General features: G+C 33.5%; 7 protein-coding genes across 7 annotated transcripts; 1 reads left to right on the top strand and 6 right to left on the bottom strand.

The window, feature by feature from the left end:
- Nucleotides 1–71: 71 nt before the first annotated feature.
- Nucleotides 72–1,717, bottom strand: WBP1 (dolichyl-diphosphooligosaccharide-protein glycotransferase). The gene has a single exon (XM_020193922.1). The coding sequence runs from the start codon at nucleotides 1,642–1,644 to the stop codon at nucleotides 148–150; it is 1,497 nt and encodes a 498-aa protein (XP_020045155.1). The 5' UTR covers nucleotides 1,645–1,717; the 3' UTR covers nucleotides 72–147.
- A 373-nt stretch (nucleotides 1,718–2,090) lies between these two features.
- On the top strand, nucleotides 2,091–2,504 carry ASCRUDRAFT_9920 (uncharacterized protein; the record flags this gene model as incomplete). Its single annotated transcript, XM_020195274.1, has 1 exon — nucleotides 2,091–2,504. The coding sequence occupies one exon, from the start codon at nucleotides 2,091–2,093 to the stop codon at nucleotides 2,502–2,504; it is 414 nt and encodes a 137-aa protein (XP_020045154.1).
- A 204-nt stretch (nucleotides 2,505–2,708) lies between these two features.
- Nucleotides 2,709–6,653, bottom strand: ASCRUDRAFT_22109 (phosphoinositide 5-phosphatase INP51; the record flags this gene model as incomplete). The annotated part of the gene is made up of 7 exons (XM_020189727.1): nucleotides 2,709–2,938; nucleotides 3,074–3,788; nucleotides 3,864–4,017; nucleotides 4,351–4,564; nucleotides 4,868–5,474; nucleotides 5,592–6,298; nucleotides 6,416–6,653. Coding segments are annotated over 7 exons (2,865 nt in total), but the record flags the coding sequence as incomplete, so codon positions are not given.
- A 648-nt stretch (nucleotides 6,654–7,301) lies between these two features.
- On the bottom strand, nucleotides 7,302–9,932 carry TPS2 (trehalose-phosphatase TPS2; the record flags this gene model as incomplete). Its single annotated transcript, XM_020190864.1, has 1 exon — nucleotides 7,302–9,932. One exon carries the CDS (start codon nucleotides 9,930–9,932, stop codon nucleotides 7,302–7,304), a length of 2,631 nt encoding a protein of 876 aa, XP_020045152.1.
- A 1,092-nt stretch (nucleotides 9,933–11,024) lies between these two features.
- Nucleotides 11,025–11,358, bottom strand: MIX14 (Mix14p; the record flags this gene model as incomplete). Its single annotated transcript, XM_020189453.1, has 2 exons — nucleotides 11,025–11,216; nucleotides 11,323–11,358. Coding segments are annotated over 2 exons (228 nt in total), but the record flags the coding sequence as incomplete, so codon positions are not given.
- APS1 (Aps1p) lies at nucleotides 11,349–12,376 on the bottom strand. Its single transcript, XM_020193921.1, has one exon. The coding sequence runs from the start codon at nucleotides 12,018–12,020 to the stop codon at nucleotides 11,697–11,699; it is 324 nt and encodes a 107-aa protein (XP_020045150.1). The 5' UTR covers nucleotides 12,021–12,376; the 3' UTR covers nucleotides 11,349–11,696.
- A 342-nt stretch (nucleotides 12,377–12,718) lies between these two features.
- Nucleotides 12,719–13,684, bottom strand: ASCRUDRAFT_9917 (uncharacterized protein; the record flags this gene model as incomplete). Its single annotated transcript, XM_020195273.1, has 1 exon — nucleotides 12,719–13,684. The coding sequence occupies one exon, from the start codon at nucleotides 13,682–13,684 to the stop codon at nucleotides 12,719–12,721; it is 966 nt and encodes a 321-aa protein (XP_020045149.1).
- Between the last annotated feature and the right edge of the window lie 22 nt (nucleotides 13,685–13,706).

Below are 13,706 nucleotides of genomic sequence, written 5' to 3'. Positions count from 1 at the left end.
TTAAATATTATAAGTATTATAAGTATAAGTATTATAAGTATTATAAGTGTTATTAGTATTATAAGTGTTATTAGTATTATTGTTGTTTAATTGATATTTATTAATTATAAAAAGGAATCGGATTAGACTGAATTGAATCGTTTATACCTAAACATTCTTTTTGGTTTTCAAAAATTTATCTTTGATACTATATAAAACTAAATTAGTAAATATTAACCACACAAAAAGTAATGAAAAAATTGATGTCAAATAAACTCTACTATTGGATATCTCCCAACTTTTTGAGAATTCTTCACTGGCTAAATTTCGAACAATCGAACTATGTTCATGTTTTAAAAATGTCAATCCTTTTCTTTCATAATTGATTTTAAATTTAAAAATACCATGCTGATCTGGTAATCTAACTTTATTTGATGTATAAATCCCAGAGTTTTTCAACCGACTAATTAAATTATTGTTATTGCTATCAAATCTTTGTGAATAAAATGTTAAATTCGATGTAGAATCTAAACTGGAATAATCATTAAATGATAAAACCTTGGAATCTAATTCAATTGGTTTTAAAGTAATCCTATAGTAAGGATCCAACATTATAATTTCCAATTGAAGATCATTGGCAACATATGGTTTCCAAACTTTCCCATCAAATTCTTCAATGGCAATATTATAAATTATTTCATCAAGCTCTTTAAATGAATCATTGGAAATTCTTTTGTTTACTGAATTATTATTTGTCTTGTAATACTCGATATAATCAATCTTTAAAATCGATTTATTTTGAAAAGTCCAACTAATTAAATCGTTAACAACCTTTCTATTATTGTCTTTAGAGTTTGAATAAAATTCGTTTGATAAAAATAGATTAGAACCAATCCATGACACTCTTGAATTCAATAAGGATTGAAAAGATGCAATCAAGTAATTTTGATTTCCAAGTGACCAAGTTAAATCTTCAGATAAGGAGGTCAAATCATAGTCAATTGACTTTTTTTTATTGAAATTAAAAGCAGTTCTTGAAGACGATAAAACTGGCACAATTAATTCGTTATTTGAAATTATAGCTGATGCGCCCTTATATAGTATTAATTCGTCATCAATTTTGGAGACAATATTGTTATTCAAGATCTCATTTGTTGATAATTTTAAGGTATCATGAAGATCTTCGCTATTGTTATCTTCTTGGTTTTCTTGTTGATAATAATTGAAATGATCAAAAATCTTGTAATATTTTGGGGATGGATAAATACCTAATTGATTTAAAAAAAGTCGAACCTCAGTATTCAAACTCAAATCATTAGTAATTATAAATATATTACCATTGTTATTATTGAAATTGATTAAATCAGAGGAAGAAACCTTTCTGTTGAAATTTTTTTGGGATTGTAAAGGGAAAATAATTAAATTGTCATATAGGTTTTGCACATTTTCATTTAAAATCTTGAAAGCCAGCAATTGCGTCAGATCATCAACATTTAAGTAACTTAGTTGATAATTGGAATTGCCTGCTAGATCACCAATAAAAACTGAATAGTCACTTTTCAAATCAATTGATTCATCATGAACTAGCAAAAGCTTTTTCGATGTGGCCAACACCAAGGAGGACAATGATATGAGAACCAACAATAGAAGGCTGGAAAATAGCATCTTCAATTCTTCTTGTAACACCTAAACAACAATTCCTTGTCTTCAACCGAAAATCGACAGCAGAGAAGCAGCGTTGGATAAGTTTTTGAGCTTCTTTAAACAGTTGTCCTTTGAAAAACGGCAGCAGACCCCAGAAACGGAGAAAAAGGGTTTGCACCGATACAAACCTCGAAAACGGGGTCAGTACCATGCATGTTTATGTGTAAGTAAGCATATGTCGGTATGTACATATACGCACATGTTGCGGACACACCCTTTGCAGTGGTTCTTTAAGGATGCAAACCATCAGATAATGAAAAGAAATAGCTTCAGGTGAGTTATCAGCATCACTTTGCTCTGTATTTGAATTCACACTTCATAGTTTGTTGCCGCTATTCTCGTTCTAGAGAGACTCAATTGAGCTGCTGTTTGATTTTACGCCATTCTTTTCTAAACTCTTTGCAAACATGCCTGGCCCTGGTACAAACCCCACGACCTCAGGTGAATTTGCTGACACATTCAAGCAGATGAACGAAGCTGAAACAGTCGTTGCAAAATTAGAGAAACTACTCGACAATTTGGACAACAAGATTGATTCAATACTAAATGAAGTTAATTTATTGGATTCAAACTACTTGAATAATCTTGATCAGAAGGTTGATCAGCAAATAAACTTGAATTATTCAAGCTCATTGCAACAACAGATTCTCAATCCAAATCAAAACATTAGCAGTAACAACAATATGAATAGTAACAATGTCAGCAACAACCTCAATAAAAGCGACATCAATAATACCACCATTCACAATAACAGCACCAACGGCAGTAATGCTAATAACAGCCAAAGTTTAAATAATATCCTTGATGGTAATTCAAAATAATAAGTTCTAATCAATAAAATGTCTTAAGTGGTAATTAGTTTTAGTTTTAATTTTAGTTTTAGTTTTTAGTTTTTTCTTGAAAATTTAATCTCAGATACCATAATACACTATATAATTTTCTATTGACTATTAATTTTGGTAATTTTATATAAATAATTTGAAATAAGTTCATTTATCTAGTCTCTATTTTATTGAATTTGCTGGAATAAAATCAAGCTCTTCATTAATCTCAAATGGATTAATCGGCCTTTTGGGATTAATTATCAAGTTACTTATATCTACATTTTTGTCCTTAAACAAATCCACTTTAACCAATTGGCCACCATCTATCCACCATTTTCTACTTTCTGAACTTGGAGGAGGCAATGATAAATTATTTGACGGTTCTAAATCGTTTATGAGTGAATCATCAGCATTATGGACAATAATATCATCTTTGGTTTTTGCAGGATTTGAAATATTGTTCCATATTTTCTTCTTGTTAATAATATTTAAATCAAGTCTCTTATTCAATTCGTTGAAATCCAAATTTACAAGATTATTAACTCCTCCAATCTTGTTCTTGCTACTTTCATATAATTTGCTCGTTATCTCATTCTTAATCGCCTCATTTACCACGCAAACTCTGGATTTGAATAAAGCATAGACTGGTCTATGATCCGAAAATTTAATATCCTGAGAGCAGCCATATGTTAGCTGTTTTAAATTATTCCGATTCGATGATCTATTCAAAATTCTATCCGTCCATGCAGGTATTCTCATTTTCTCTGATAGATCATAGGTTGATTCATTCTTATTGAATTTATAAGTTGGAGGAAATTTGATTTCAAATTCTTGAAAATATGGAAAACTTTCCCCGGTAATCATTTGTTGATTCAACTGATCATATTCAAATAAACTCATAAATTCCTTTTTCTTGATTTTATTTCTAACCTCATCATTCGATAATAATATTCTGTAGTTAAAATCACCCAACCAAATTATTATATCATGATCCCGAATCCTTTTGTTTCCATTAAATTTTAGCGATTTAGCCAATGCTTTATAGTTATTATGTCTTTCCTCTGTGTTATTCAATCCAGCAGCCAAATGTGATGTTATAAAACAAAATTTAGTATCCGAGTATTTAAAACTTAATGCGATTCCCCCTTTATTTGCTAACCCAAAATTTCCTGTTTTCTTTATACTACTCTCAATATTTTTAATATACTTTACTTGATAATTTTTAACAAACATTAACAAAAGAACACCGCCTAACTGCCCAGACCAAAGCAATACATATTTCTTCAAATCAAGCAAAGAGTTGGAAAAATCAACGGACGAATCTTGAGGTGGATGAATCTTAAGTAATTTCTTCACTTGAGAATTTAACTCTTTGCCAATTTTCTTTTCCCAAAATTTTTTGTTAGTAAAATCTATATTGATCATTTGACCCGGTGTCAATTCAACAACCTCTTCTAATCCAATTAAAAACACATCCGGTAATAAATCATATTCACAAATTTCACCAGACCTGCTGGTGATCTTCTCAAACTCCTTACTATTATCATTTTCAGCATCATCTTTAGCATCGGTAAGATCAATATATGTGGACTGAAAACGTAAGTATTCCTCATCCGTTTCGATATTGTTTTTCTGATCTTCTTCATTTGCAAGTTCCGATTTTAATGATTTATTATTAGAAAGAAAACTTGAGTCTGACCTGTTAATATGAGAAGTGCTATAATTCACAGTAAGACTGCTGCCTTTGTTGTTAATACTGGTTTTATAAGCCGGGGGAGGAGATAATAATTTCTCTTGAGATTTCTTCAACTTTTCTAAGTCTTCTTCCTTTTGAACCAATAACTCATCACGGTTTTCTTTGGGGAATAACCAGGTTGACAAACTGCCATTATACATATCTGCATTCACATTAAACGTTCCTGAAAATATTGTTATGTTTTTTCTGTATGAGTACTTTTTGGCTAGTTTCATTAGCACCTTATTCACATAATCCGATATTGGATCAAACAATATTACTTTGTTTATAACCAAAGCATCTTTTTTTTGATCTTCCAAACCTTGATGAAATTCCTCGTTGTTCCCAAGCATCCCGTTAATCAATCGATTTTTTCTCCTTATCGCGCTATCCTCATTGATGATTAGATTGTTATAGTTGTAGTTGGTTAAATTGGAAAACAATTTTTTTGAACTAGATACTGTGATATCAGAAATATTACTAAAAAATGATTTTGATTTCTGTTTTTTTTTAACCAGTTGTGTATCGGATCTGTTATCACTAGTTTCATAGGAATTCATCTTACTGCTTGAAAATGACACAGATGAAGATGAATCTAAAAATGAAGAGCTTCTAGACTCAGCACTAGAACTGAAAACTCTGCTGTTTTTTAGACTTTCCTTATTATTTTCACCTTCATCTGCCGAAGCAGTTTTTTCAATTGACTTTAAGTCAATATTAAATTTATCCAAAATTCTTTGCAATTGGACAGAATTTTCGTGAAGTAATACTAAAATTTTTTTCCAGAGATCATTGTTATTTTGCGATAAATAATCCTGATAATATGATTTTCCTCTCGAATTCATGACAGAACTGCAATATATGAGTTTGAGCGTCAATCTTATCAAGTGTTTGATTATGATTTTGTAAAGCTCGTCAACTTTTTCAAAAGATTGAAATGTAATAAGCCGGAAAACACCAGTCTGTTGGCGGTTAAATTCGTTGATATTAAGAAAAGAATTGGAAAGTTTAGAAAAAACTTCGTCATTATTTGGAAGTATAAAACAACCAAAATTAAGCATTGGATTTTCAAGCGTAAATAGAATTTCTGACTTGACTTTATCACTTTTAATTAATTGATATAATTTGTAATTGATGTTGCTAAGGCTTAGGCTTTCCTGAAGCAAGGGATTATTTTTCATAAAGCAGTTGAAATGATTTAATAAAAGTTTTAGTAAATCGGTTTCGACGGACTCTCTCTTTTCCTTTAAATTGGATTTACTTTTAGTTCTACTGGCAATAAGAGTTGCCAAAGCAGAATTACTCCTGGAAACCAGTTTAGAAAAAGGATCATCTGGAGAAAATGGTACTTTTGTTGAAGAAGATAGCAAGTTGATGACATAGGTTTCATTGAAATCCTTAATAGATTGCTTTATATGATTATCAAACGAGTGTTGGTTTGCTTCAAAGGATCTATTAATGTCGATTTTCTTTATAGATGAATTAGAGCTGATTTCATAGAATATGGGCAAATTTGATCTAATAGTGATATTACTTATTGAGAAAAACTCATTGTATAAGATAAATTCGGTTTCAATATAGTTTGAAATATTTCCTCCATCATCCAACCCATAAGGTCCTAGTATATTAGTTTTTTTATTACATCCGATTTTTGAGATTATAGAAACAAGAAAGTCTTGATAGGTATTACCTTTAATCAAACTGACGAAATTTTTGGGCACATAAGAATTGTCAAATTTAACAATGGTATTTAAAGTCTGAGCAAAGCCTCTGATCATTAAATTCAAAAACTTGCAGCTATCAAATTTCTGTTTTTGAAGGTCAGTTAAATTGTTCCGAAAATTGACGAGCTGGTTGATTAGATATTTATTCCACAAAAAATCCTGTATGGGATTCAAATTTGTATCGCTTAAACTTTTATCCCTTCTTGCCTGTAAAGTCTTTGTAATGTCAAAATTATTAGAGTAGTAAAATGACCCCTTGGATAGCATTTTTTTTAAACTTGAAAAGGGAAGTTTTAGTTCATCATCATTATTTTCGTTGCTATTTAAAGGTTCTTTAGCCAATCTGTCATTATTGTTATTAGTATTATTGTTGTCAAAATTCGTGTATGGGTAGTAAGAAGTGGATATCCCAGAAGAGTTCATTGCATTCCTATTGTGGTTTTCAAAACCCAGATCAAATTGTTTAGAATTAAGACAGATAAATTCAACTTGGGATATCTTATAGAACTTTTCCTTTGGATTGATACTGCCAGCATCCAAAAAGTCAGTTATAATTATCAAAAAGGAGAAGTTATTGATAGTGATCAAACCCAATATTCCATAGCATTTGAGGTTGTAAGCTGAAGACAAATTGATATAATCCTCATAGTCCTTTTTTTCGTACTCAATGAATTCCACTAAACATTTGGGCGAGACCAGTGAGCTATTCAAGTTTACGTTCGGTTTCGATTTGTGATGAGAGTGATGATGATGGCTATTTTCATCTAATGAATAGTAGTTAGAAGGAACAGGATCTCTAATTAACAACACCTGTTGATTCGAGGATATTGCTACTGATCTTGGAGATGACTTTAGGTGTACTTCCATATTACATCCATTAATTACTGATTCAATTGTGTATTTACTGGAAAATTAGCTTTATATAGGTTGATTTCACCAAGAAAGAATGGAAGAACTTTAAATACTGATAATCCGCATGATAACGAGATACAAATAAGAGGATTATGAGATGATTGTGAGATGGAGAAGTGCCATTTTGTACAGAAACATGGTCGAGCTGAACATAAATTGTATAAAATATATATCATATAACTATAATTATAAATGAGGCTATAAATGTAATTGCAGCTGTAAATGTGGGTGTGAGTGTATAAATATAATGGGCAATAAGAGGTATAATTGAATTAAAAGTATAATCCCAAAAAAAAATTTATATTGGTCTAGTGAATAAAGAATTTAAAATAAAATAAAATAAAACAAAGTCTCAATTGTTATGCAGTCCATGTCAAATCATCTTTAAAAAATCGCTAAGTTTTATAATTGGTAGAGTTGGGATTATTTCTTTAAATGGCCTCTATCATCTAGTGAGACAGTACCAGGTGTTTCGAAGATGGAAACTTCACCAATTAACAAACCAAGAGTATCCAAAACCTCTTTAGGATCAACTAAATGAGCTTTTGCAATGGTTTTCTTTGAAGCTGGACCAACAGTTGTAGGGTACAAACCATAATTAGAAAACTCGTTTTTAATGTGAGTGCCAGATTTATCTGAAAACCAATCTTTTTCAATATCGTTAAGCGATTTAAACATATCTTCATCGGTTTTGTCATCACCCAAACAGAACACAAAATCAGGATAAACCTTTTGAGAAAAGCTGTTGTTATCATTATCATTATGGATATCTGATTTGTATTCTGTGATTAATCTTCTTACAATTTCACCTTTGTTGACAAATTTAGGTCTAACTTCTATATTAGCCTTTCCACTCATAACTTCAACATCATATTGTTGAGCAATTGTATCATTCAAGTGTTGTTTTAATTGTTTACTTTGAAATTCGCCAAATTCTGGGTCAGATTTTCTGTAGTGCCAAGTCAAGGCAACTTTTTTCCTTTCAATAAAGGAGCCAGGAGTTCTTTCGGTGTAGTAGGTAAAGATTTCTATAAGGTCCTCCTGCCATTTCATTTCAACGCTTTCAGCAAGGTTGATCCAATTTTCGGAGTTGATCAGTTTCATAAAGCAGCCATGTTCAGCGGATAAACCTAGTTTTTTGTTGTGGCTTCCAAGCCATTGTTCGAGGAATTCCTGGTCTCTACCTGAGATGATCCAAATTTGGTTTTTAGGATCTTGAGACAACTTGTTCAAGATGTTTAATAGACGAATGGAGGGAATAGCGGCCGAGGGTTCTTTTACGATGGGGGTCAAAGTGCCATCGTAGTCGAATAGGAATAGTCTTTTGTTTGATGATTGGTAGTGGGAATATAGTGAGGGTCTATCGAGAGCGGGAGTCGAGTGGTTGTGGTCTTTAATCTTTGATAGTTCGTCGATTAGATGGGATAGGAATTTGTTGGTCCAGTTTTGGATTGTGTTGGTGGTTACATGGTGGTATAGTTTTTGTTGCATTAAAGATTTTTTTTGGTCGGGCATTAGTAGGCATTCGTTGATCATTTTTGCAACGCCAACTGAATCCCAGGGGTTGACTAGGAGAGCATCACTTAATACAGTTGCAGTTCCACTGAATTCGGATAAAATCAAGGGGGATTTGTTGAATTTTTGGCAGACAACAAATTCCAAGGAGGTTGTGTTCATGCCATCTCTAACGGAGGTGATTAGACCTAGATCAGCAACTCTTAGGAGGGCTAGGTATTCATCTTTGGCGACTCTCATTTGGTAGTGTTGAACAGGAGTTGAGTTCAATGAGCCATAGGTACCGTTGATGTGGGCAACTAGTTCTTGAACGTCCTTTTCAACAGAGGAGCTAGCATTTTCGTGGAGGTAAGCTGGGGAGGATAGTTGGATGAGAACGACTTTGTCAACCCATTCAGGGTACATTGATAGGAACATTTCAAAGGCCTGTAGTTTTTGAATGACGCCACGAACAGTATCCAAGCGATCTCTGCCAATGATGATTTTTTTGTTTTCGTAGAGGGATCTGATGGCGTGAACTTTTTTGTCGATGATTGGAGTGTTGAAGGCGTTGTCTTCGATTTTGAAGGAGTCAATACCAATGGGCAAAGCGTCTACATTGACGTAGGAGCCGTAGGCGCTGACAGAGTTTGGGGTTGCTTCGCAGCCTAAGAGTCTTGTGCAACTTGAGATAAAGTGTCTTGCAAAGGAGTAGGATTGGAAGCCGATTTTGTTTGCGCCTAGCATGCCATCGAGGATGCTTTGTCTCTTTGATAAGCATCTAAAGTACTCACTTGAAGGGAAAGGAGCGTGGATGAAGAGGCCGATGAAGGCGTCGGAGAGTTTCATTCTAAGCAATTGGGGGAGGAGGAGGAGGTAGTAGTCGTGGATCCAAATGATGTCTCCAGGTTTGTAGAGGGCGATGATTTTAGCAGCGTAGGCCTCGTTGAATTTGACGTAGTCGTGCCACCATTCTTCTTCTTGTTTGCCATCAGAAGGAATTGGTTGGATATAGTGGAAAGCAGGCCATAGAACGTTTTCAGCGTATTTTCTCCATCTTTGTTGGTCTCTTCTTAGCAACCAGATGGGATGGATGTTTTGGGTGTTGTTGGCGATTTTGATTTTAGATTCAATGTCCGATTTTTCGTCTTCGGTGAGATATAAAGGGTCAGATTCGTCAATGCTGTTGGTGGGGATTGGGTTGTTGATGTTAGAGTTGTTTGAGGTTGTAAAAAATTTGTCGTGAGGAATTAGTTCGCCAGTCCAAGCGATTAGGTGGGTTTGCCAGTCAGTTTGTTGATCTAGGAAGTAAAAGGAGGAGTAGAGGGCCGAGTTTCCACGTAGATGTTTTATGGTCCAGTCGTTTTTTGTTTGAGAAGAGGTATTTTTGTAGATTTGGTTGGGGATTATAGTTGTGGCGAAAAGAACTCTGCCAGATAACTTGGGGTTGACGTCGTTGGGAGATTGAGATAAACTTGATAAAGAAGCAGTGGAGGAATTGAAGTCACTGTTGAGAGAAGGAGAAGCAAAAGCCTCTTCATCAGGTTTATTAACAGTCATGGTTAAAAAAAGTAATTAAATAAGCAATTAAATAAATAATTAAGTGAATAAGTGAATAAGTGATTAAGTGATTAAGTGATTAAGTAATTAATTGATTGTGATTTTGGAGTGGTGGAGTGGTGGAGTGGTGGAATGGAATTGAAAGAAAGAAAATAATTGAAGGGATAATGAATGGTTAATAAAGAGGCCAAGTGAGAAGCAAAAAAACAATTTCGAGAGATGAAGAAGCAACCTTGAGAGAGAATTATATCATATATCAGAGCGAGAATAGAGCTAGTAGAATTGAAGCAGAAATAGAACAAAACGACAAGAAAACAGCGAGAAAGGAAGAGCAAGCAGGTTTTTATATGGAGATAGCCAATTGGATAGGACAGATAAATGGTTCAGTTGTTATTTGTTGTTATTTGTTGTTATAAGACGAATGGTTCCAGCAGCTGAGGTGAGAGCTGAGGTTGGAGAGCCAGGTCGGTGAATCAGCTTTAATGCTTCTGCAGACGCTGCTCACTCGCCACATCCTGCAGCTCACTCGGCCCCGCCAGAGCTGCGCGAGTCGCCACGGCCGGCGGGCCCCAACGTGGGTCCTTCGCGGGAACACTGCTGAGACAGCCCTGCAACGCATCCCACCCACGGGCCAATCACGCGCGGGCCCCGGCGCGCGCCCGCTGGACCAGAGTAGCCCAAGCAGCACGCCCGAGCAGCCCAATCACAGCGCGCGCCGCAGTACTGGCGCCGGCAGCACGCCGTGCGCGGATTGTCGGCAGCCCGCACGCGGAAGCAACAGAACCGCGCACGTGTGTCAACCGGGTCACGTGTGCACAGCAGAGGCAGCGGAAGCAGTAGCGGAAGCACGTCCGGTTCTGGGCAGCTGAGTCACAAACAGCATCGGCAGCACAGCAGAGCAAGCAGAGCAGGCCGAGCAGGCCGAGCAGTGTATTGTAGGGCTATATACATGATTGTACCCAGCTATTTCTCGTCCACTGCTTTTTTGGAGCATAATCGCAAAGACGACAACTCGTTCACACAAGTGATGATTTTATTCTGACTTTTATCGGTATTGATCTCGTTGTCCTTCATCTGCTGTTGCCTCTTGAACAAACAGCCCTCGTAATCCTTTAGCCTGCCCAAACAGTTTTCCTGGATTTTCTTAAACGCCGGAACATTGTTCTTGATGCAGTATGTTAGCTTTCTCTGGTTTTCAACACAAGCACTTGCATTCCCATTCTTGTGGTTTTGAGAAACACATTTATGATAATCTAAGAATTCTTGTGGGCAGTTTCGTGCAATCTAGTTTGTGTCAGCATTTATAATGTCATTTGAAAATAAAATAATTGAAAACAAGTAAAAATAGTTGAAAATAATATAATAATCATGTTAATGAAATTTAGCATACATCTTCTAAAAGAATCTGATCCAATACTCCTGACATATTGTATTATATTATACTATATTATGTTATAACAATTTATAACAATTTATAACAATTTATAACAATTTATAACAACTTATAATGAATGATAGTAAATTATATGCAATATATTAATCGATTACTCGCTTTTTTCTTTCGATCGATCCAAATCTGCATTAATTTTCAATTTCGATTTAAATTTCATCTCATATATATATAATACTCATCACGGTATAAGAAATACACCACCATCAAAAATCAAACGAAAAACTATATTTCCAATCCATTCATAATCATTAACTAATGATGGGTATAAGATATGAAATATAAATATAAATATTCATACTCATATTCATTGATTAAGCTAAAACACTATTTAATTGATCAGCATCCTCCATTTGATCTTGCTGCGAAACTCGCTTCAACACCTCTTTCTTACTAGACTCCTGCAAATGTCCATCCAACAACAACTCGTCAAGTATATAATACGCTGTTTGGAAATTGAAAATTATATCCAACTCACACACATTCCCGTAGATTTTGTCCATCTGCTCAACAAACCGTTGAATAATCTCCAACACCAACAACTCATTGTCCTCATTATCAATCCCCACAACAAAAAACAACGACGCATACCTTCTGTAGATGATCTTGTAATCCTTATACTCAATTATATTGCACATCTTTGCTCTTCGTGATAATATAACAGCCGTTAGCTCTCGAATAATCTTTGTCTTATCCTTCTGCGATAGCGTATTGTACCATTTCGACAATCGCACTTTTCCTTGTCTCGATAACAATATCAAATACTTTATAGCCATGATATGAATATGTTATTTATCTCAATACTTTTCCTTTACAATCTACAATTTCTTTGCAATCTACAATCCCTTTACAATCTCTTTACAATCTCTTTTTCAATCGCTGTCAAAATCCACCGGAGATCCGTGCTTTATTAAATTCAATCACATGATCCGTACTCAATCCGCACACATCCACCAAAAGAAGAAAAAGAAAAAGAAAAAGAACCAGAAGAAGCAATTTGCAATCTCTTTGATGTTTTTATATCACAAACATCCTCTACTTTCTATCCATCAACTACATTTATATTTCTTTTGTATTTTTTGTATATTTGTATTTTTTGCATTTTTTCATTTCCTGCATTTTTTGCATTTTTTGCATCTGTATTTTTAAAAAATTGAAAATTAAAATTTTGTTCATCTAATCACAATAAAGCACTGAAAATCAAAGAATAATGGTTCACATTATATTTATAGTACATGAAATTAAAAAATTATCAGTATCTAACTAAACCAGATGAAAAGAGGGGAAAAAAACGAATAGAAAAAATAGAAAAAAAATTAAAAAAAAAATTAGAAAATTAAATCGTAGACACAAGTTTATTACTAGATATTAAAGAGTTTTCATTGGATTGAATGAAGTTCTTAGGACAACTAGAAGATGAAGAAGTTGTTAATTTGGCTGATTCATTTTTAATCATTTCGTTGATATTTGATCTCAAGTTTTTCAAGTGCGAGTTTTTAGAACTTGAAGAACCCTTGTGGGCTTTTATTATCTTGGAATTCTTTAATATCTTTGATGATTTGGATGATTTGGATGATTTGGATGATTTGGATGATTTGGATTTTCTTGGAGGGTTTTTAGATATTTTATTAAAGTTATCCTGTATGAAATTCTTCAATTGATTATAATCAATACAATCTTGATCATCATCATTGGAATTAGAATTAGAATTAGAATTAGAATTAGAATTAGAATTAGCATTAGCATTAGCATTAGAATCATCACTACTATTATCAATTGTAATTAAATTAAAATTGCTCTTCTGTAAATGGCTAATAAACTTGTTATAATCAATTGAAGTTTTTTTAAAATTTATTGGATCGATATCCAAGTTGATATAGTTGAAATCAAGATTAATTGGATTCTTCTTTAAAAAGTTATTCAACAACGCAAATTTATTCAAGTTGTTGCCATTTCTAAGATTGTTGATGATGAAATTATTGGACTTTTTCAATTTGCCTAGACTTTTTTTATGATTGATTCTTTGTAGTTTAAAGATTTGGTTGATCTCCAAAAACTGATAAGGCCCAGGTAAAATGTTTATGAAAATTGGTTTATTAGCATTAAACATTAGTGTAAATTTTAATTCATTTTCATTATTCACATTATTATCATTATCATCATGATCATGATCATGATTATGATTATGATTATGATTATGACTATGATTATGATTATGATTATGATTATAATTATGATTATGATTATGATTATGATTATGATTATAATTATGATTAATAACTTCTTTATTGGGAGCAACCATTATTAAGCAGTTGTATATTAGC

Source organism: Ascoidea rubescens, assembly GCF_001661345.1.
Source record: "Ascoidea rubescens DSM 1968 unplaced genomic scaffold ASCRUscaffold_15, whole genome shotgun sequence".
NCBI lineage: Eukaryota > Fungi > Ascomycota > Saccharomycetes > Ascoideales > Ascoideaceae > Ascoidea > Ascoidea rubescens.
This window is presented reverse-complemented; position numbering and strand designations above follow the sequence as displayed.

What these genes read in the sequence shown, in the direction of transcription:
- WBP1 (XM_020193922.1), bottom strand. Translation starts at nt 1,644, where the DNA reads ATGCTATTTTCCAGCCTTCTATTGTTGGTTCTCATATCATTGTCCTCC.
- APS1 (XM_020193921.1), bottom strand. Translation starts at nt 12,020, where the DNA reads ATGTGCAATATAATTGAGTATAAGGATTACAAGATCATCTACAGAAGG.